Source organism: Carassius carassius, chromosome 42 (genome assembly GCF_963082965.1).
Source record: "Carassius carassius chromosome 42, fCarCar2.1, whole genome shotgun sequence".
NCBI lineage: Eukaryota > Metazoa > Chordata > Actinopteri > Cypriniformes > Cyprinidae > Carassius > Carassius carassius.
Window position 1 is genome coordinate 6,343,837 of NC_081796.1, and position 23,034 is coordinate 6,366,870.

General features: G+C 37.0%; 1 protein-coding gene across 1 annotated transcript; it reads right to left on the bottom strand.

Annotated features, from left to right (window-relative positions):
- Positions 1 to 14,592: 14,592 nt before the first annotated feature.
- LOC132124127 (annexin A13-like) lies at positions 14,593 to 21,916 on the bottom strand. The gene is made up of 11 exons (XM_059534966.1): positions 21,843 to 21,916; positions 20,464 to 20,539; positions 20,212 to 20,306; positions 19,928 to 20,098; positions 19,807 to 19,840; positions 18,168 to 18,247; positions 17,839 to 17,907; positions 17,097 to 17,198; positions 16,528 to 16,603; positions 15,645 to 15,757; positions 14,593 to 15,322 (listed from the first exon to the last, which is right to left on the bottom strand). Exons 1-11 carry the CDS (start codon positions 21,855 to 21,857, stop codon positions 15,203 to 15,205), a joined length of 951 nt encoding a protein of 316 aa, XP_059390949.1. The 5' UTR covers positions 21,858 to 21,916; the 3' UTR covers positions 14,593 to 15,202.
- Between the last annotated feature and the right edge of the window lie 1,118 nt (positions 21,917 to 23,034).

A 23,034-nucleotide genomic window follows, 5' to 3' on the forward strand; every position in this document is an offset into this window, starting at 1 on the left:
TTACATTTGAAAAAAAAAAAAAATATATATATATATACATATATATATATATATAGAAGGAATTTGGAATATATATATAGAAGGAAAAGGAATTTGCCTCCTCAATTCAGAACATGTCTGTAACTCCAACATTGCAGGAAAAGATACACACCAAGGTTCAATACTCAAGGTTAGTAAGCTAAATAACCATCTAAGCCTAACTATGAGCAAAAGGACAATGATGCTTGTCTGTGCAAACACCATTAATTAGGAATGATTAAAATGATATCCAATCAAAATGCCTGTATTGTGGTGTCTTATTTGCTGGGCCTTTTACCTAAATCATAACAAAAGGCATTATGAATGTGTGGGGGTCGTGCGGCTGGTTGGTTCACACATCCCCAGGCCTGAGGGAGGATTTCCCAGCCGTCTCATCTAGCTCTCGTCCCAGTCTGATGAGTCTCTGAGCTGTCTGCGTCAACTCGCCTGAGCATGACCAACTGCCAGTCAGTCAGATTCATGTTAACATTTTACTACATCCCCCTACATACTTCATCATGAGGTAAATACATTTGACACAATCAATGGAAAACACCACAAAAACTGATAAGTAATAATATCAATGCTAGAAACTAATTTATTAGTACAGCTATAGAGCTATTTTAAACAAAAAGAAAAAAGTTAACAGACTGAAATGTAAAAATCAGTAGCAATTGCTAATGCAAGTGTCACACTTTCAGGGCAAAATTCAGGGCATAACTCGACCTACACCATTTTAGGTACAGGCAGGGGCGTAGCACCAAATTCTGGGCCCTGTATACTCTCAATGTCAGTGGGCCCCCTACACATGCCATTGTACGATGCGGGTTAGCAAAATGAAAATTCAATTTTGAATGAAATTTGTTTTTTTATTTTTTTAATATAAACAAGTATAAATAGTGTTTAAATCTATAATCAAATCAGATTATAGTAATGACTGGTTCTTTCATTCACCACCTGAATTGATGCATTTGGCCTACTTGTGCTCAAATACCTTTAAACCTTAGGCTACATCGGGTTTGTCTGTGTACTAATATTTTGATCCATGATACTGATGCAAGTTTTAAATTAAAAACATTTATTTTTTAACAGGAGAACACGAGACAACTGTACCCTCAGAAACCAATCAAATAAGCTAAGCCTGCCATAATGAAAAAAAAAAAAATTCAGCTATAAAGGAATAACCTTTCAGTTTTGTAAATTCCCATTAATTCCCTTATATTCCTGTTAACTCCCATGGAAATGTACCAACTTTGAAAATTCCCAGAATTTTGCAACCCTATTCATTGGCTTTGATAACATCATGAATTTATTGAGCATTGACTATAGCTTTTAAGCACAGCACTGTTTGTTTCTGAAACTGGTTAATGTTGGCAACCTGACGTTAGGCCTGGCCCATAATTTACTTACAGCAACAAGCAGCCTGGTTGACAAACTAAGCTAAAGATTTAACATTAGCATACATACATTACCAGCAGCTGTCTGGAGTTGACTACGTTAACTTTAATTGGATGTAGGTGCATAACAAGCAAACTCAGTTCACCTTTTGGAAAGAAAGCAGTCATCAGCTGCTTCCCCTCATTCTGCCTCCTTTCTTTTTCCTTCCTGTCTTTCTTTTTTTTGAAAGCACGATTTGGGCTTTTTTTGCGCAGCATGATCAGGCTCCCAGGCTCTAGACCGCTCAAGACTCACTGCGTTACTTGTTTGTCGCCGGCTGCCGTCTATTGGGGGACTAAACCAAACATGGGGAGGTGGGGGGGTTCCAGAGTGTCTGTCACTGAGTTCATTCTCTCAGTTGGTGTTATCAATATATCTTGAAATGAATAATGACATCAATTGGAGGGCCCAATTAATTTGAATTAGGCTACAAAAAAAAAATGTACAAAAAATAAAATAAAAAAAATGTATGGGATTTCAAAGGGCCCTCTCCCTAGACGGGGCTCTGGATAGTCAGGTCCACTTTTCCCCCCACTACCACGCCCATGGGTACAGGCATGAACAATACTTCACATAATTTATTATAATGCATATAATGCATTTTTAGATTGCACAACTATTTTCCATTATTTTTCTTTCTAAACACACTAAAAGGATGTCTTTGATCATCATTTTTTTGTGTCTTTTGTTGCATTGCACATGACAATCTGAAAGTGTGGCACTCAAAAAAACATCTCTAGGTTACGAATGTAATCCTAGTTCCTCAAAGGAACGAGACGCTGCATCGAGCGCTTTGGGGAAACGCCTTTGGCAAGATCAACTCTGAATATCGTGTGCAATCTGTCCAATGGAAGAGCGTGACGTCACAGGCGGGGTGACATAGCGACCAGGAAGCTATAAAGGCAGTGCCACGCAGCTGGCTTCAGCTTTGAGTAGGGAAGCAAGCGCCGGCAGGGGTGCCGGGAGTATGGCTCCGGGATGCAGCGTCTTGTTCCTTCGAGGAAGTAGGGTTACATTCGTAACCTAAAGACGTTCCTCTTCAGGAACTCGAGCTTCGTCGAGCGCTTTGGGGAACGATGTGCCAACGCTGCCAGACTACCAATCCCCTGCCTAGTGTGTATCCGAAGAGCACAGCTAAGGCAAGAGGACAGAAGAGCCAGGAGCGGCTCGCATATCGAGATGAATAATGTCATCAATGATCAAATGTAGAGGGCGTAAACCATCCCGCAGCGTTGCAGATGTCCAAGAGGGACACACCTGCTAGAAAGGCCTTAGAGGCAGCCATACTCCGCATAGCGTGAGCATTGGCTCCCAAAGGAAGGGGAAGACCAGAGGACTCATAGGAGACATTGATAGCCTCGACTATTCAACGACTAAGGGTCTGCTTAGAGGCAGGGGAACCCTTTATAGGAGGACCGTAGCAAACAAGCAATTGGTCAAATTTTCTCCACAGGGCAGCTCTGTGGACGTATGCGTATGAGGACGTATGTACCAGGGGCAAAGTCTAAGTAGTTAGGGGCCACCGAGAGGGCCTGAAGTTCTCCAACTCTCTTTAGAGACGTAATCGCCAGTAACAGGGCAGTCTTAAGGGTCAGATGTCTATCTGATATATCTTGAATTGGCTCGAACTGAGTTTTACAGAGAGCCTCTAACACCACAACCAAGTCCCATGGGGGAATACGGCTGTAAAACCCGGACTCCCTGTCTAGAGGAGGGACCACCTCGATGGCCTCCTTCTTTAAAAGGGTATTCACTTCTTGTTCCATCACCAGAGCCTGCTGGGGGCCGACGACTGTCGGTGTAACCCCATTGAACCTCGGCGGTGGACGGCCGAACTGAATACAATAGCCTCTTTCTACTGTGTGCAGGACCCATTGAGATACATTTGGCAGTAGTTTCCACGCTGCTAAATAATGTACTAAGGGAATCAGTCTCTCGAGACTGATCTCTGGTGTAAGAGGCCCCCGAAGGGGTGGCGAGCTTCCCAGCTCCGCTACGCTCGCGGGCGGACATAACTGGGAGTGACACTCGCGGGAGACCGCTGCGCCCTGAAACACTGGCAGGGCTGGCAGACCGGCCTCCAGAGGGCACTGGGGTGAGACGGGCACTGTATAATGAGGTGGACACCGCTCTACTCCAGTAGGGGCTACCCTCAGGGTCACTGCGCCTCTGGCGTCAGGACCTCTTTGTCGAGGACTTCCTAGCTTCGATAATTGTACGAAGATCTGATATGGCTTTGGAAGTCCCCGACTCAGAGCTCTGCTTTTGAGCCTCGCGGTATGAATAGCTTGCCTGTGGCGTGGGTATCTCCCGCCCAGATAACCCACGAGAGCGACGAGAGAGGAAACTCTGGAACGTCAACCGCCTGTTTGCATGCCTCCTGGAACCTGTAGACAACAGTATTGACTGTGTCGCTGAACAGGCCCGAGGCTTGAAGCAGGGCGTCCAGGAGGCAGACCCTGTCACGCTCTCTTATCTGAGACAGGGTCAGCCATAAATGCCTCTCCGCGGCCACCAAGGCTGCCATAGACCGGCTAATCGCGTGAGCGGTCTCTTTGGTGGCACGGAGGGAGAGTTCAGCGGTCCGTCTAAGCTCTGCAATATCGTCGGACTTGATCCCCTCTCCCTCGTCTACGTCTCTCAGGAGGTCAGCTTGATATGCCTGGAGGACGGCCATAGTGTGAAGGCATGCCCCTGCCTGACCTGCTGCCACATACCCCTTGTCCATTAACATAGATGTCGTTTTTAACGGTTTTGTGGGCAAGGCCGGAGCCTTCAGAGACAATGCCGAACCAGGTGACAGATAGCTCTGTACCCTTGCTCATCGAGCCCCGCGACATTGCCGTAATATTGAGAGTCGGGGCCGAAGGCAAATCCCAGGCAAATTTATAGCGCGATTTGGATTCGCCCTTCATATGTCTGGTCTTAGCTTTGCTCTTAGGCATTATGTTGCTTTGTTGGGACAGACAACAATAAATAAGACTCACAAGACAGACTTTTTGACATGCACACACAGAGCGCTTGCTGAAAGACGCGAAGCTTGAAGCCAGCTGCGTGGCACGTGCCTTTATAGCTTCCTGGTCGCTACGTCACCCCGCCTGTGACGTCACGCTCTTCCATTGGACAGATTGCGCACGATATTCAGAGTTGATCTTGCCAAAGGAATTTACCCAAAGCGCTCGGCGCAGCTCGAGTTGCTTTTTTTTGCCCATTCCACTGCTTGTGACTAGGTTTTTTTTATGCAAAAGCATCTGGACCCCTTTCTCCTGGTGGATAATAAAACTAATCAAAAAGAAAAGGAAAAACAGAATAAAACTAAAGAAGGTGGGACCAGAACCAATTCTAGTAGCTAACATATCATGGAGAGTTGATAATGCATGGGCTCTTTTCTCACCTAGCAACCACACAGCAACATCCTTCTCCAGAAAATATAATTTGGAAGTTTTCTTTTCAGGTTCACAGAACAAACACTCACACATTCTCTAAAACCCAAAAAAATACTAAAGCAAAATGTTTGTGGCTGAACAGTGAGCTAATCGCAGCATCATAAACCAGGCTTATCGAAAGGGTCAAACGGAGAGAGAAAATAAAGAAAGTGGCATCTGCTTATCCCTTCTCCTCGCAAAGGGTGCGGTTATGCCTTCCGAAGACCATTAACAGGATCATGGAGCGCTTAAACAGCAAATCATTGCCCTTACCCGCTGAAATCTCATCATTCCTCAATGCAGGGCATTGTGTTTTAAGGCACCACCAGTACAATAGCACAAACCAATGGGTTTCCATTGGTTACCACTCTGCACCCCATCTATCTGTATTGGCTGATATGACAACTGTGATTAGCTGATAATGTTTCATTTTCCCTGTTATTAACTCCTCAAAGAGAGAACACAACACGGGCAAACACCAGGAGATGTGTTTTTTTTTTTTTTTTTTAGAACACAGCGTCACACGTACACTACAAAAGGAAAAAGTTGTAAAAAAAGAAAGGAAAGAACAAGAAAAAGAAACAAAATCTCCTAGTGTGTCTGAACAAGATGCAGGGGTGGGGAGGGGGATCAAATCTCTCTACGTAGAAATCTCTCTACATAATCGTTCCCTGCTGACGTCTGTTCTTTCTTTCGTCATGGCACTTGAAGCCAGCTGGGTGAAGGAGCTGGAAAGGGGCATTTGAGTCTTTTTGTGTAATGCATTACATACCATCAGCCTTCTTTGTCCTGCTGATTGTACACAATACTGAACCTTTCGATTTTTGTCTCTGTATACAACATTAATAAAAAGGAATTTGCTACTAATTACTTTTTGTGTAACCCAAATGTGATACAATTGATGTCATTGATTTAAATCCACAGAATGCCAAATGTGTAAGAGCCACTGACATTTGCTGTGTTGTACAAATGAAACTACATAAAGTCTGGAAAGTTATTGAGACTTTTTTTTTTTTTAGGAAAATTACATTTTGTACATTGCATCCTTTTATACACCCCCTCCTGCCTCCCTGTATGTAATATCTATACAATCTGGTATCCCATTATAAACCTTGCAAAGTTGAAACCTGGGACATAAACAGTTGCTCATGACCCATAAAATAGAGGTTATGTCTTTATTACATATCCCACAAGCCTCTGAGCATGAGGGGAAGTCTGCATATACTGTATATATATATTGCTGAATCTTTATGGAAATGCAAAAACAGGCTTTATTTTCTTTATAAAGCAAAGTATAATGTCTTATTTAAATATTTTGATTTTGGAGTGAAACATAACCCAGTTCTTTTTAAAGTTTATAACAATTAACTCGTATTTCTGCAGTGTGATATCAAAATAACATTTCAGTCTCATTGTATATGGAAATATTTGATCATCAAACAATTCCAGTAGAAACCGACATGATATCTAAATTGAAGTGGATTCATCCGGGAGCGTGAAAAGGTATTTTTCCATTCAATCTCTGCCTGCCACAATTTTCAGATTGCACTGACAATTTGTGGCTCCCCCTCTGTCCCTGAGTGCAGCCATTTTGTCTCTTTCCTCTCTGAAATGGGGTTGCAGCATGAATCATCAGTCTCAGAGAGATGCTCGTCTCTGACAACCGCACGGTTCACAGCTGATTGTGCAGGACAGGAGATGCAGGCTGCCGGCAGGGCCGTCTCAGCCAGAATACATTACATCCCAGCTTTTTAAGTCGCTGAAGACTATTACCCAGAAGGCCTTTGGAAGTTCTTATCAGTGCCAACCAGATGGAGAACATGTGAGCAATCTCAGTACCTGCAGACTTGTTAATATAACAACACAGCCAGAAATCTGAAATTGAAAAGAAATTGTACAGTTCACTAATTTAATTTGGTTGGTAGTGAAATCTAATTAATATGTAATGTTTAGTTGTTTAATATGCATGAGGTATTGAAACCTCTGGATTGTATAGCTCTATTAGTGGTTTATAGATGCAATGAGTGAACGTAATATTTGTTTTCCTATGTAGCCGTATGTGTCATTTGTGTTCAGAGAAGACAAATCAACACTGAATTTTCTGGATATTTTTTTATATGATTACAGGACACGACAAAGCCACAGATTTTCACTGTTTGTTTTTAGTTCAAGAACAACATGCATCCAATCCACTCATATCCTACAAAAATGCATCCCCCAAAACCACAATAATCCTTCATGTCTGCATAAACCAGAAAGACATTTAACAAATCACTTTTATAGCTGAATGCATGTCTGCCCCCTTGTGTCTGAGAATAGTAAAGGAACCTGTCAAAAATAGCCAGGACATATTTCACTATATATATATATATATATATATATATATATATATATATATATATATATATATATACATACATTTTTTATGATTTACCACAGTTTTACGTTTTATTTTTATAATAATTAAGCACATTTACACAATTCAACTCCTTTAAAGTGTATTATTATAGTGTATCTTTTTAGTCTTTATAGTGTATATGTGGAAAAAAAAAATTATATCAGTGTATATTCCTTTTTATACATAGCATATGCAATATATTATTTAAAAATAAATTTCCTTTAAATTACAATTAAAATCTTTGTGTGAATGCAGGGCTGTCGAATCAATTAATTGCTTAAAATAAGAGTTTGTGTTGTACTGTGTGTACTGTGTATTTGTATATACATACATATATATATATATATATATATATATATATATAAATTTAAATATTTACATATCTATTTATATATACATATATACACAGTGCACACACATACAGTATATTATATAATCACAAACTTTTATTCTGTAAGCCATAATACATTGGGATGGACGAATGGATAGACAGATGGAAGGATGGTAGGATGGATGGATGGATGGACGGATGGAGGGATGGACAGACAGACAGACAGTTCTCTGACAGTAATGACATTTACATCACAAATAAATGCAGCACAACTGTGTTGAACACTGATGATAAAGAAATTGATTGGAAATCAGAAATGTTTCTTGTGCAGCAAATCAGTATATTAGAATGATTTCTGAAGAATCATGTGATACTGAAGACTGGAGTAATGATCCTGCATATTCAGCTGTCCCATCACAGGAATTAATTATATATTAAAATTAACTTAAATAGAAAACAGTTATTTTTAAATTGTAATATTACCATTTTACCGTATTTTTGATCAAATAAATGCAGCATTCGTATGCATAAGACTTCTGAACAATAGTGTATTTAGACATACATATTCAAAATAGCCTTCACTTTCTGTATTTACTTTTCTTTAATTTTGGCATGCATTGTACATGTTTTATCATATTCATCCTGATATAGTATTATACTATACACACACACACATTTAAACTGCTGTATGCAAATGCATTTAACTTGAGATCGGTTGAAATGGAATTAACTCTACAAATGTTTGATCATCAGTCATCAAATAAAATGGTTACTATGGCTAAGGCAATGAAAACAGATCAGCATCTATAGCTGCCCACAGTTTAGTTCTGTCATAATGAAAGTGTTAGTGATACACTAACCCAAATCAAACAGACACTGTATCATCCTTCACATTTTTTGAAGGGAAAACTGACCAGGATATGGTTCAGTATGCCCATTGGTGCATGAGTGGGCCTTTGACATCCACTTCCTGCCCTGACCCACTTAGAATGGTGTGTTTGTTATTGTAAGACACCACTCACACACCTTGTGGCAGAAACACACAGCATGAGCATTGTTTTAGAGGATGGAGTGACAGTCCAGAGCTGGCATGTGATATCCAGTACAATGGCTGAAAATGACAGGGAGACATTTTGTCCTTGACAAAAACAGCATTCCAAACTGCAGAGGTGGTTTGGTCAAAGACTGCACTGTTTGTTTTTCAATGGCATACTTGACCTCTACAGATCTGTTCAGAAACAATCAATATAATAATGTGGGTGGTTTCTTCTGAGAATCAAGTGTGTTTGGTTCTCTGTTAAAAACAGATCTCAACCCCCTGCCAAATCTGTTCACATTTGTGCAAAAATAAATATGAACTGCAGACGGAGTATGTGTTGTGAAACAGGCGCTACTGCCTATGAAGTAGTGTGTGGTCCTTTGGATGGCAAATTATTCACAGTTGAATTACATGGATGTTGAAGATCTCGATAAAGATGTTTTTTGCAGCATAGCAGTGACAAATGTACTGTAGTAACTTGGGTTCAATGGAGTCGGAATGAACCCTGAACATCCTAAGCTCAAACCTTTTACACAATTACAGCTTACTACACTTCATGTAAACGAAGTTGCTCCCGTCTTAACAGCTGTGGTCTGTATGTTAATGAAGTCCTGACACCCCATTGTCTGAGATGGTTCTCAGTAAGGCTTCACAATTAGTCAAATTTCTTATTGTTAATTTAACAATTATAAATGCCACAATTATGTAATCGTTGAAAGGCAGTATAAAAAAGGGCACATTATCCTGTGTGCTTAAGATGTATAGATTTTTTTTTTCTACAGGTTACATTAAGAGTTTTTTTTTCAATTGTTGTATAACATTTTAATACCATGTATTAAAAAAAAAAAAACTTTTGAAGCCTAATTCTTTGATGAGTTCACATTTAAATATAATTAACTGACACTGCTGCAGCATCTGAAAAAAGAAAACTCCTGTGGGAGTGGGGTGCTGCTTGGATGGCTGGAGTGGGGATGGGCTGTTATAGGTGTATTAGGTGATGTTAAAAGGGGTTAGCTATGGCATGTCTGGAGTTTGAGGGAATGGGGATGTACTGACGTTAAAGGGGTTAGCTGATGAGGGTTCGGTGGGCTTCCTTAATGTGGAAGCGATCCAATCTAATGTAACTCTGATGTAATTGAATGTAAGCTTCTGATGACCAGCAACCGAGTGCTTGTATCTGCTGCTGGGAGAGGCCTTTTTGGGCTCCTCTGATTGCCATGCCAATTTGGAATGAATGGCTGAAAAAGTTATCAGCTGGGGTACCGGATATGAGCAAAACAGACTTAAGGTGTTTTTGAAACCAGAAACGAGTGATGGGACAGTTAAAGTCATCTGTAAAAAGGGGGTTCGATGGGAGTTTGGACTGTGACTTCCTGAGCTGGATAAAGGCTAGGATGACTTGGTATGGTAGTATGGGTGATTAGAGGTTGAAAATGAATATTTTAACGGCCTTTCTTGGTCTGTTTTACTTTGCCTTATGGAGTAAGAGATTGTTTTGTCATCCTGCACCGCTAAATCGGAGATAGTGAGGTGGATGTTTGGGTTGAAGCTAGATGTGAGCTTAGAGCATCTGAGAAAACTGAAGAAAGCCAGGATGAACTTGTGGAAGCATAATGCGTGAGGGTGGTGTGAATGGAATGGTAACATCTGCAGAGGGTGGTAATGCATGTAGTTCATATTTTTAAGATTATGGGTTGCCATATAAGATTTTAATGGATTTGTAGGTTTTTGTTGAGGTTGAGGTGAGAGATGAACGAGATGATTGTGAGCAAGCCGAGATCCAAATCAACAAAGGCATTAGGGTGGGTGAATAGGAACAGCCTCTACTGATGCTTTGCTTATTTTAAAACATGTATAAGACTGCTTCTGCAGCTGAAAGGCGGGCAGAAAAGTAACATTCATTATGCCAACTGATGCCAAATAAAGGGAAAAAATCTGGGTGAAAAGGCATGATTAAATTATATATTGGACAATAATATTGCCATTATTGCATATATGTTGCGGTGTGATTTTTCAATGTAAACAGACACAAGAGTTGTATTTATTATATGTATTATTTACACATTTATGAGCAGGTAACCCAACCCCTGCCCCTAAACCTGCCATTTGTCAATAAGACACAATATATAACAGGCAGATACAACTACTATCATGCTAAAGTATACTTTTTACAAGGATTCTTCTACAGCCAGCACTATGAACAATAAACAATTTAACTGTTGATGTAAAAATGCTATTTGTCGTGTACCTCTCTTGGCTTTCTTCTTGTGGTATCTCTTTTTTTCTGATTCTGCTGGACTCTTCAGATGAAGATTCATCAGTGATGCTATCATCATTGACATATGAGCTGGATGAGCTCTTACGCCGCCTCCTCCGTGACCTGGACTCAGACAACTCTGATGTGCTAACTGCAGCAACCAAGAAAAGTAGTAAACAAGAGCAAATGAGCAAAGCACCAGTGTAGCAAGAATTAGAACACAAACTGCAAAATTACATAATTCATAAACATAAATTGAAAATAGTGATCCCAATATTAGCAGAGCTACACTTTAGAAAACCTAATATGCATTATAACATAATCAATATACTGTCCATATACCAATACACCTTGTCTTTTGTCAGTGCATTCACTGCTCACTGCTAATAAAGTGTGCATAGTTAAAGTGTTTTATACGGTGCCCAGGAGGTAACATGGTCGGTTCACTTAGTTTTTTCGTGGCCATGACATAACTTGTGGGGACGTGATAATATGTCGTGGCCACAAGATATTTATTTGTGGGAATGCCATATTAACTCATGGGAACGTGATGTTATGTCATGGCCACACCGCCTTATGTTGAGGGACCAACATTTTTCTTGTGGCCACGAGTTTAATGTGTAAACAAACCTGCATGACCATAGCAACCTGGGATTATCAGAGATGGATTCATTAATATTTTACTTTGAATTAAGAAATTATATTAACCATAGGCCTTTGCTACCAGACTGTATTACGTGCCATAGTCAGCATTCAAATGAAGTTTGTCATGAATAAATGTTACATAAATTGCATAATATAAAATAGGCCTACAAGAAAAAAATTTCATCCATTCTACAGTCTTGTAAGTCCATTAACTGATCGCCTTTTCCTGTAATTATTATTATTATTTGTTATATTTTTATATTCGTTTATCTTTTCCCTTCATTTTGATCTCTTTACTTAATTTTCTGAATATTTTGTAAATATTAGACTACTGTTAAATGCTTGACATGCCAATAAAGCTTTGATTATGCTGACTGGAATTTTTTGCTGTAATGCAGTTTAAATTTAACATATATTTAATTTTAATTCAGCCATTTAATAGACTGTAATTATAAATACTATAGTTTCATTGCGGAATTAATCATTCACATAGTTTCATTTGTAAATGAAAACACAATATGCTCATTTATCATCACACATGGGCAGACATACAATCATACAGTCAAAACTTTATTGGCATAATTGTCAGGCATTTTTTTCCAAAATATATGGTAGGCTAGAAAATACTAGCATAATTATACAAATGTTAAGTAGGTAAAGTGATCGATTGAAATGGGAAATAAGCATATAAATACATATAAAAATATAGCTTTAATAAGTGAATGTAATAATAATGCATTACAAATATTAAATTAAATGTTTAATTTTAATAAAAATGTTTTATCCATCGCTGATAATCCAGGGTTGCTATGGTCATGCAGATTTGTTTACGCATTAAACTCATGGCCACGAAAAAGATATCTTGTTTCCTCAACATAAGGATGTCATTACCGCAACAAAATTATTTTGTGGCCATGACATAACCATATTCCCATGAGATAATATGACATTTCCACAAATTAATATCTCATGGCCATGACATATCACGTTCCCATGAGTTAACCGAACATGACACCTCCTGGGCACCATAGTTTTAAAAAACATAAATAAAATGTTTCACTAACTATACTGTGGCCTGGTTCTATTTTGGTTCAATAAACAAAATTATTTTTTACTACACTTCTGCAACACTTCTCATAAATGTAAAGATTATACATTAAACCCTAAATAAAATACTCCACAAACGCTGCAATTTGATCTGGTTTTGTTTTCATAATGAAAACATTATATCAACATTTTGAATACTAAAAATACCTTCATATCATGAAATGTGAAAACATTTTGTGCTTACACAATATAATAAAAATATATATATACAAAAGGTAATTCTAAAATTCAATATAATACAGCTTGGAAGGTGTTTAAGGTTTTTAAACTTTAAACTTTTTGTTTTTTTCACCTTCAGGTACTGAAACCAAGTGAACACCAGTGAGGTTCTCGATCTGTGAGCGGAGGAACTTGTGTTTCTCCTGTAGGTCCTGCACCTGTCTCTGCAGAGCTTTAATCCTCTTCTCTTTGCTCTCCAGTAGGCACTGAAGCTTGGTGATGGTCAGCATAACACTGCTGGGTAAACCCTCCATCAAAGGTAACACTGCTGAGAAAAAAATATTTTTTTCCCTCAATCTATGTCAAATCATTGAAATCTGATGATCCTAATGATCTCACCTCATCCTTATGATTCTCAGGAAATAAAAAAATATCATACTAGTGACAGCACTCTCCAGACTGTTGTCATTCTCAGCATCAGCGGTCGCCTCAGAGTTCATATTTCCCTGGATGACTTCAGGCAGTGGTTTCTGTTTCACCCAACTGTAGCTGCTCATGGGACTCTCCTGCCTGGCTTTGTGTCATAGAGCTCCATCATGCTGGAAAATCCACAGACCATCACTAAATTGCTCATGGATCGTTAGTAGTAGTCCCTCTTGCAGGACGTTTTGATACCATTCTTCATTTATGGCAGTGTTTTGGGGCAGAATTATGAGAGAGCCCACTCCCTTGGTGAAAAGCAACTGCACACATGGATGATCTCAGGATCTTATTTATGCTGCAGCGCCCTTGGAGCAGTTGGGGGTTCAAGCCTTGCTCAAGGGCACCTCAGTCATGGTATTGGAAATCTTTAACCATTAGGCTACTACTTCACCCATTTGGTCCAGTAATATATTAGTAAAAATATTATATTTAGATTTTATTTAAGAAAGTTTTTTTTTTTTTTTTTAACCTACCTGATGTTTTCAAGACTGCACAAACCCTCAGTTTTTTTTTCATTAAGGAGATAATGTTCCAATTTAAATTATATTATTTTTACCTTATTTAAATGCTTGTCTTTAGTTATTTTAAAACATTCTTATATATGTCATCGAAACGACTTTTAACGGAACGTTTCAGAAAGCTCATCTTAAAAAACAATCATTTTGATCAGTAAATTTATACATTTACACAGAAAATGTAAATAACTAAAAGCAGATCCATTTAATTTAGCAATCACAAGCAAAAAGTATCAATAAAGCAAAATAGAAAAGTAACAATATATATGTGAAAAAAGAGAAAATTGCACAATAATAATGCTAGTCATCCAGTAACTTTGAGCTGCTTTAGTTTATTCAGTTAATTACTTCATAGAGTGAAATACAACTGTGTTAATACAGAACATATTACTTCAGATTCCATTTCATGTCAAACTATGCTTCATTTAAATAGTATCCTGCAATTCAGTTACACTGAATGACACATTGACCTACACAGTATAGAGAATGCGTGAATGTTCTTCATATTAATCTGATAAAATATAATTGCTGGGAGATTCTTTAAAGATATATTCTAAAGATATATTAAAATATACTGTAAGTTATATTAAAATATTCTATGTAAATAATATATATATATATATATATATATATATATATATATATATATATATATATACACTTTTGTGTTAGTTACAACAACATATTAATTGGGTGAGTAAAAACTTGCTTCAATAATCCAGATATTTTACCACAAGTGAACAAACTGGCTGCAGAAGTCTCTTAGATAAGCATTGTCACATTGTAATTTTAGCATTTTTCGACATGATTCACAAAGTCATTAACATACATATTTAGAATTCACAGTGCCGTGCACATTTTGAAACAGGAACAATGTGAGGTTTTAGTGTGACAAAACATTGGCGGCATATCACGACTGATACTGGACAGAAAATAAAAATGCTGGCTTTATATTATTTGTGTTCTAACTTCTCAACTTCTAATCATCATAATGCACCAATGTTATCTTGTAATCCTGGAAACCACAAGACTCCACTTAAACAAATTCAACTGGCCAATTTTGCCTCGAGAACAAGGAATGTCACAGAAATTGGACACAAATACATTTTTCTGTTTGTGAGGACAGCTGCTCATGAGATTTTTGAGTGCTGTTATACATCTTCATAATATAGGCCTATATGTAATACATATTTTCACAGTTTAAAAAAAACATTAATATTAAACATATTGAACTTGAAGACTGTGTTACTAATTTTCCACTTTAAACTTAGTTTTATGAAAACATCTTTGTAGACAATAAGACAGAAAATAAGTCACATTAGTTTGCATTGATTGTGACAATAGTGAAAGCCTCCTTAACCATGATGAGCACTTAGATTTTGTTTCTCTCAGTGAAGGATGGCCAACAGGAGGCGCTTGAAATCTCCGCTGCATTCCGATCTGATGGCATCTTTTAGAGACACATCATATTTCTCCAGGAACATGTCTTTAATGGTGTCCAGATCAATCTATTCAAACAGAAGAGTGTCCATTACTGGTTTTTGTATAAGATGGTCTAACCTAATCTATGTGAAATAACAGAACAGTACTTTATACTTCATTGTGCACTATACACCATATTTAATGTTAAATATCAGTGTCTATGATATATGGAGGACCTGATACATTTGCATCATGTGTAATATCCCACAATGCAATACATTTGACCTTTAATTTCCAACTGAACTAAAAGTACACTACCATTCAAAAGTATGTGGTCAGTAAGATTTTTATTATTATTATTATTTTATTTTGTGAAAGATGATTTGATAAGATTAACTGGTATTATACCTCTGAGCGACACACGATGATGCGGATGAGAGTGTCTTCATCAGTTCCAGCTCCTTTCATAGCGGCATTCAGCTTCCGGGCAAAGTATAGCTGGGGGTTCTTAGCACACCTCACTATGGGTTAGATGGGAAGTGGGAACCAGTTAGCACTGTAGAATTGAATGAATGCTATATAAATCATCAAAACTGGAAACCCTAGTATTGTTGTATTTTACCATGGAAGTTTGGCTTTGTTCACAATGCACCCTGTTTGCATTTAGTAATGACTTAAAGGAATAGTTCACAAACAAATATATATAAATATGTTGAAAATGTACTCAACCTCAAGCCATTCGAGATGTAGATGAGTTTGATTCTTCATCAACAGATGAAATAAATGTAGCATTACATCACCTGCACACCAATGGATCCTCTGCAGTGAACGAGTGCCGTCAGAATGAGAGTCCAAACAGCTTAAAAAAACATCACAAAGATCCACAAGTGATCCAAATGACTCCAGTCCATTAGTTCTCTTGTGAAGTGCAAAGCTGCTTGATAAATGTTTTTTAGTTTTTTTTGTTTTTTTTAATCAGCTGTTTGGGCTCTCATTCTGATTGCAGCCATTCACTGCAGAGGATCTATTGGTGAGCAAATGATGTAAAGCTACATTTCTCAACATTTGTTTCAAGTGAGAAAAAAAAAAACACTCAACTCAACTACATCTTGGATTGTCTGAATATTGACTAATCATACTCAAAAAAATAAAAAAAAATAAAAGAAAATAAAAAAAGAAGAAAGAATAGATTTTGTGCAATTTCTTTGCTGTCCATAATACAACATGCAGTTGGATATGTAAAAAAAATGCAATTGCTGTTTTTTGGACAAAGCCTATGTTCAATACAAACCAAGAGTAATGTAGCAGTCCTTCAGAGTTCCAGAGGTTTCCCTATCGATTGCATCTAAAATCTCTGTTCCAGAAAGCTGTGGGAGAACAAGGTGAAATTAAATCTAAAAGTAATCCAGAGCTGTTACACGAAAATGAACACAACTTATTGTGAATATTGTACTAATTTACTGCCTTAAAGAGATAGTTCATCCAAAAAAGAAAATTTGATCAGTTCAGACATTGCGTGAATCAGAGGTAAAAAATTATATAAATACTGTTCAGTTTCTTGCACAGACCGATCGTTTTGTGTCTTTACACATCAATGTATCGTCACAAGCCACAGGGTTTAATTTGGTTTTATTTGTGTATGTTTTTTAGTTTTATTGTATGTTTTAGCCATGATTCCCATCCACTTACATTATAAGATTGATAGACTGCAACGGTTTGTGTTAAAAATCTCAATTTGTGTTCTACTGAAGAAACAAAGTCGCCTACATCTTGGATGCCCTGGGGGTAAGCAGATACACATCAAATTTTCTTTTTTTGGGTGAACTATCTCTTTAAGCTCAAAGAACAGAACAAACTCACGGCTTCATAAGCTTTGAATGTGGCCTGCAGTTGTAAGTAGTTCCTTGTGGCCAGAATGAAGCTGAAAGTTGACTCATCTGTGCCAAAGCAGCCCTCTCCAGCCTTACAGAGAATTAAAACATCTGTTAATAAACAGAAATGGAACTGGATGTGTGACTACAGGGTGATCTCATTCATTCAGGTATTTGTACATTCTAGCACACATATTTGTATGTCTAGATAGACCAGGTTTTAACAAACTGGAGTTCGCAAGGAAACTGCAGGGGGATTGTGAGCTGTTTAAAAAGCTAATGATCAATAAAACTTTTGCTATTAAACTAAAAACACTTACAAAAAATGTTATATTTATTTGTTTACCCGAATGTCATGTGACCAACTGACATCAAAGAACTGTGGACATGCAAACTTGTTGTTAATATTAACTTATTAAGTATTAATAATAAATGATAATAAATATTACACACTACCATGGTAAGCTTATGAGACTTCTTTCAAAAGCATTTCAAAAATTACCTACCAGAATCTTTTGAACCGTAAAATAAAACCAATTAAAAAAAAAATCACCTTAAATTCAATATTCTTTGAATCTCAAAGGATATGTAATATCTATGTGTGTCTACAGTTGTATGTGTGTAAAAGAATCATATTTTAGATGTTATCCACGTGTATGTTTCCAGACGTTTCCTAAAACCAAGCGACATGTATGAATATTAAAATGTGACTGTGTTGATTGTCCCCTTACTTCAAAAAGTGAGACGGCATCTTGCTCTGCCAGTGTGTCGTCCACCTCGTAGCTCTCGTCTCTGTTACCCTACAAGAGAGAAAGTATTGACGTCTTTGACCGAGAGAGTGAAATCCAATCTGAGTTTCGTCATTGACTCCTGCTTACTTATCTAATGAAAGAGGATCTGACCCACTGCCAAGATCCAGTGCTCTATATAGAGGCAGTAGGAAGAGGGAAGGGTACCAAACACAGACCCAACAGTGAGCGCATTACGCTGCTCAGGACTGCAGAGGGGTCATTTTGTAAGACCTAAGCAACCATTCTGATTTAAAATGAAGATGTTTTACCTGGAGAAGCAATGTTAGTAGTCTCCTAACATCCCCACTGGTGTCTCCTTCAATGTCTGCCTCCAAATCCCTGTCATGCACTGTAGACAACAACATACAGCGGATGCTTACTAAAAGTAATTTGCTTAATTTGATAAAACAATAGCTAAACTGTTCGAACTGAGGAAAAACATACTGTGATCACATAACTGTAATTGTGACTGAACAAGTGTGACTTTCTTCTGACCAATGTGATCAATCTTTTGTAAGCCTTTTGTAAAGTCATAGAAATGCCATAGTGATTTTTTTTTTCTATTGGAGCCAATGAGAATGTAAAAATATGCATTTTAGTTTCCTTTCACCACTATAAAAATTTACAAAACTATGACTATTTTCACTTCTGAGAAACTCAGAAATGTGAAAAAAAAGTGTCTATATTTTGGTCCCCAGATGAGCCTACAATATTTTTTCGTCCATTATATTATCTTATGACTCTTTACCAAATTATATGAACCATAATCAATCTAAAATATGGTAAACTCTTATGTTACATGCAGAGGATCAATAACAGTATTAAAAAAAGAAAAAAGAAATGAACATAAATCTATTATCATCATTACATTATTAAATCATTACAGAGATGCAAACCCGTCAGGGGTGACAAATATGTTTTGCTTTTGGATTCATTACAAATGTACAATTTTAACAGATTTAAGTGATTTTATTGTACTGAAAAAATAATGAAGCTTTGCAAGGGTAGGAAAAGTCACAAAATCTCACAGCATTTAGATGAAGAGAAGGAAGGAAGGAATGAATAGAAAGCCCTGACCCCGACAGCCTAGAAGCTCGTTAACTACTTGAAAATACAAAACAACTTAAATATGTGAATTATTAAAGCTAATTATAATTAAATAATGCATTGAATATCTCTAAATATTTTAATATTTAAAAAAAAAATCTAATACTTTTAAACACTGTTTAAAAAAAAACACTTGACAAAGTGCTTTTAACTTTTTTCTTCTACACTTAAACTTCAGCACTTGATGAACAGATCTATTCTGACACAGCCTTGTCAGATGTTTTGTATTGTTCTTGGTCACTGTTATCACTGTTAATCATAGCAATTTCAGGAGTGACTCACAGAACAATTTAGCCAACTTATTCCAGTGATTACATGCATTTGTCACTCCTGAAACTCAGCAGTACACGTGGACATAGGTCCTCTTAGCAGCATGACAAAATAAACTTTTCTTCAAATTGAGAATTGATTATATAAAGAAAATGAACCATGACTTACTGTGTTCATTTATCAATTGAATCTAATTTCTAATAGCTTATTTATAGTAAGTCTACACTTTGCTTGTTATAATGGGAGGATTTGAGATTGTGTAGAACTTCAGTAAGTATATTTGCATTAAACAGAAACTTAAAGGTTAATGTACCTTCAGACACAAAGATAGCATAGTTATCTTTACATAGTAGTTTTGATTTTGTATTACATTATGATACATTATATTGTAATTAGTATCAAAGTAAAGTGTTACAGTGTTAAATGTTTAAGACAATAGTATACAGAATTTAAAAATCTAAATGCAGCATGTTTATTTTTATTTTTTTCAGTTCGGTAGTGTTGAAAGTACATGGGTTAAGTCATTCTTACCATGGGTGTAGGTTTCTCTGTAAGTGGCAATCTCCTGTTTACAAACAAGAAGTAGAAAATGACTCATTCCATGGACTAACATTTGGATCCTTTCAATTCAATTCAAAACAAAATAACATACAGCATTGGTAGCAGTGCACAGAATCTCCACCAGGACATCCTCGTCTGTGCCAGCGCCCTTCATGGCCTTCCTAAGCTCTTTAACAGCAAACACATGAGGAGGATCCAACATAGCAATAATGGCCTTCTCAAAATTACCAGACAGCTCACTCTTCAAAACCTCCACCAATTCCTTCCGAGAAAACACAAAGCTTTGAGTGCATGCTCTTTATTCTTAAAAGGTGTCCAAATAATATGCTACCATTTCTGTGCGACATAAAAGAATGACGTTTTCAGAGTACTCACATCATCATATTTCTCAAAGTATGCATGTTTGATCTCCAGTCGCTGAGCTGCACTTCGATTGGCTAGGATGTCTATGATGGCTTGCTCATCAGTTCCTTAAAAATTAAATAGAAAGACCACAAAAGTATCCTCTAATGATGAAATATTTCCAGTAAATAGCAAACTAACTCTAACTGCATGTAGAACTGTAGCTGTATGGAGGATTCATTCGATAAACATACTGATTAAAAAAGACTGACTTAAGCACCTCACCTAAACCTTTGCAGGCTTTGCGGATGGCCTTTATGTCAGCAACTACATCAAAGTCTTCATAAGGAAAAACGGTTGGCTGTCAAATAAAAGAAAAGAGAATTATATCCAATGTTCATGTTTTCTCCTGTTCACAATAAATGCCGTAATTAAGTAATATATGCCCAGATCAATAAATTAATGTTTCAGCCTTTAACAGTTGAGAATTTTTTACCTTGATATGACAATATATGCCAGATATAAGATATATAACACATCATTTAGTGTTCCTGTGCTCAAGTGGTAGAGCAGTGTCTTAGCAGCGCTAGGTTGTGGGTTCGATTCCCAGGGAACACATGTTAGGTAAAAACTGTTAGCCTGAATGCACTGTAAGTCGCTATTGTCTAAAAGATGCATAAATTAATTAAATTAAACATCAAACTTAATGTAAGTCTTCATGTTACAACTACATTGTAACATGAAAAAAGAATTCAAATGTTACAGTTTATTATTAATGAAAAATACAATATGGAAGCAATTGTTGCATCAAAAATAACACACACACACACACACAGATATATATATATTCAACTAATTGTATATATATATATATATATATATATATACAATTAGTTGAAATAAGTGAAATCATGTTTATTAAAATGCACTGATTGGTAGATGAGTAGAGAATTTTCATCTAGATACTTCCACATCTTATATATTTTAAAGATAAAAATGTCAACCTAGAGATAAAATATATATATATATATAAATAAATGCAACAGGATCTACTAAGCATGACACTTTGTTTAACTGAGAATTATTTCGCCACAGTCTCCCTCATATAAACAAAAGCTCAGGAATGTTGAGAGGAAGTGGCCTGTCGTGTATAGAGTCTCTTTATCCCAGATGGAGGCCCTTCTTAGGCCAATATGAAACTGAGTTTGTCCAGTCAGCTCCTCCCACAGCGCTTCCGCTGACTCATTTCAGAATAACGGGATTTGATACATTCCTTCCCTTTACAGTTTCATATATAATCGAAATATTTATAAAACATATTCGAAAAGTTAAAACAATAAAATGTTTTAATATGTATCAACAAAAGCAACCAAGGAAACCTCAGAAAAGAAACAGAGACGCATTTCGTTCAGAGTTCACGCGATACAAGGGCTGCGTTTACCAAAAGCATCCTGGCAGCGGAAAACAGCCCAGTGAGATATCCTAACTGTCTCTATTCTTTTCTCTCTATATTCCTTTTTCTTTTCTTTTTTAAGCCAATGAGAATTGATCGATTATGAGACGTGTACTGTACAATCTATGCGCAGGACGTTGACGTCTAGCTCTCTCTTGACGTATATAAGGTGAGCATTAGGAGATAAATAAGAATGAACTGAAATACTCACTTGGCAGTTTCCCATGGCTAGAGCTTGAGGTATTTGATGATCAGATGAGATCAGATCTGGCCGCTGTCCGAACTGCAGTGCACAAGCGCAAGAGCTTCTGAAAGTGACGTCAGCACGCAGGGTAACGGGATGGACGCACTCATGAGTCATGAGAGATCAGCGTCTGCATTTTAAAACTATCATAATAACCTATCCATTATAAGTATAGACAGAATAAATTACTTTTGCATATATTATAATTATGAATTATGTAATCCTACCGTGTTTCTTTTTCAAGCAGTAAGAAAATAGTTGAAAAAAAAAACTTCCCAAACCAGCAATACACGACCTCATGACCTAAAACCCAACAGTCATTAAGTTTCAAAATCCGTTTTTTTTATTTTTTTTCTTCTTCTTATTATTTTTTATCACAACTGAATAAGAGACACGAGAACCTAAACCTTCCATTTCCAAATAGAAAGGGCGCCCCCTGCTGAACAGTCATCATCTGGATAAGTAATAAACCGTATATTCCAATACAAGTTTAAAGTGTTTGCCTCTGAATCTGGTCAGCGACTTTTCAGTCTTATGATGACTTTTAACATTAGACACGTTCAGAAGCATTACATGTGTATTTAATTAATATATTTTATTTATGTGACCTGTGCTGGCACAATGAGTCACAATTAACAAATAAATAAATAAATAATAATAATAATAATAATAATAATAATAATAATACTTCTCCATTAAAATAATCCATTCAGAATGATGTATGATTTGTTTGAATCGGACAAGACATGGCTGAGCTACACCTGTTTAAAGGCGATAGAGTCAGCAAAATCACTTTTGACAACCATCGTCTGTTTATGGTGTGTTGGTCTTTTCTTGAACTACATACCGTATTATTCACGACTAGGTCTATGGCATCTGCCGTCCTTTTGTATGCTGAGTCTGTGACCTCCCTGGCACTGTGCATATCCTTGCCTTTCCAATGTTACCATTCAGGTCGCATCCTAGGGCAATTGACTTATTTGGTGCAATTGTATTTTTGTGCATGACAAGACATCCAGTCTGCGGTGCATAGCAAGAGATTCGATCATGATAAAATACTGAAATACCTGTTAAGGCCAACACCCCCTGAAATCTCTGTTACAGCCTTTCCTTAGTGACATCTCAAGGTCCCTCCTTGCATCCAATTATGCCCAACTCT

What these genes read in the sequence shown, in the direction of transcription:
- LOC132124127 (XM_059534966.1), bottom strand. An exon ending in TGTGCACTGCTACCAATGCT is followed by an intron (nt 19,841 to 19,927) that starts GTATGTTATTTT and finishes GTTTGTAAACAG; the next exon opens with GAGATTGCCACTTACAGAGA. An exon ending in ATGCCGTCTCACTTTTTGAA is followed by an intron (nt 17,199 to 17,838) that starts GTAAGGGGACAA and finishes ATTCTCTGTAAG; the next exon opens with GCTGGAGAGGGCTGCTTTGG.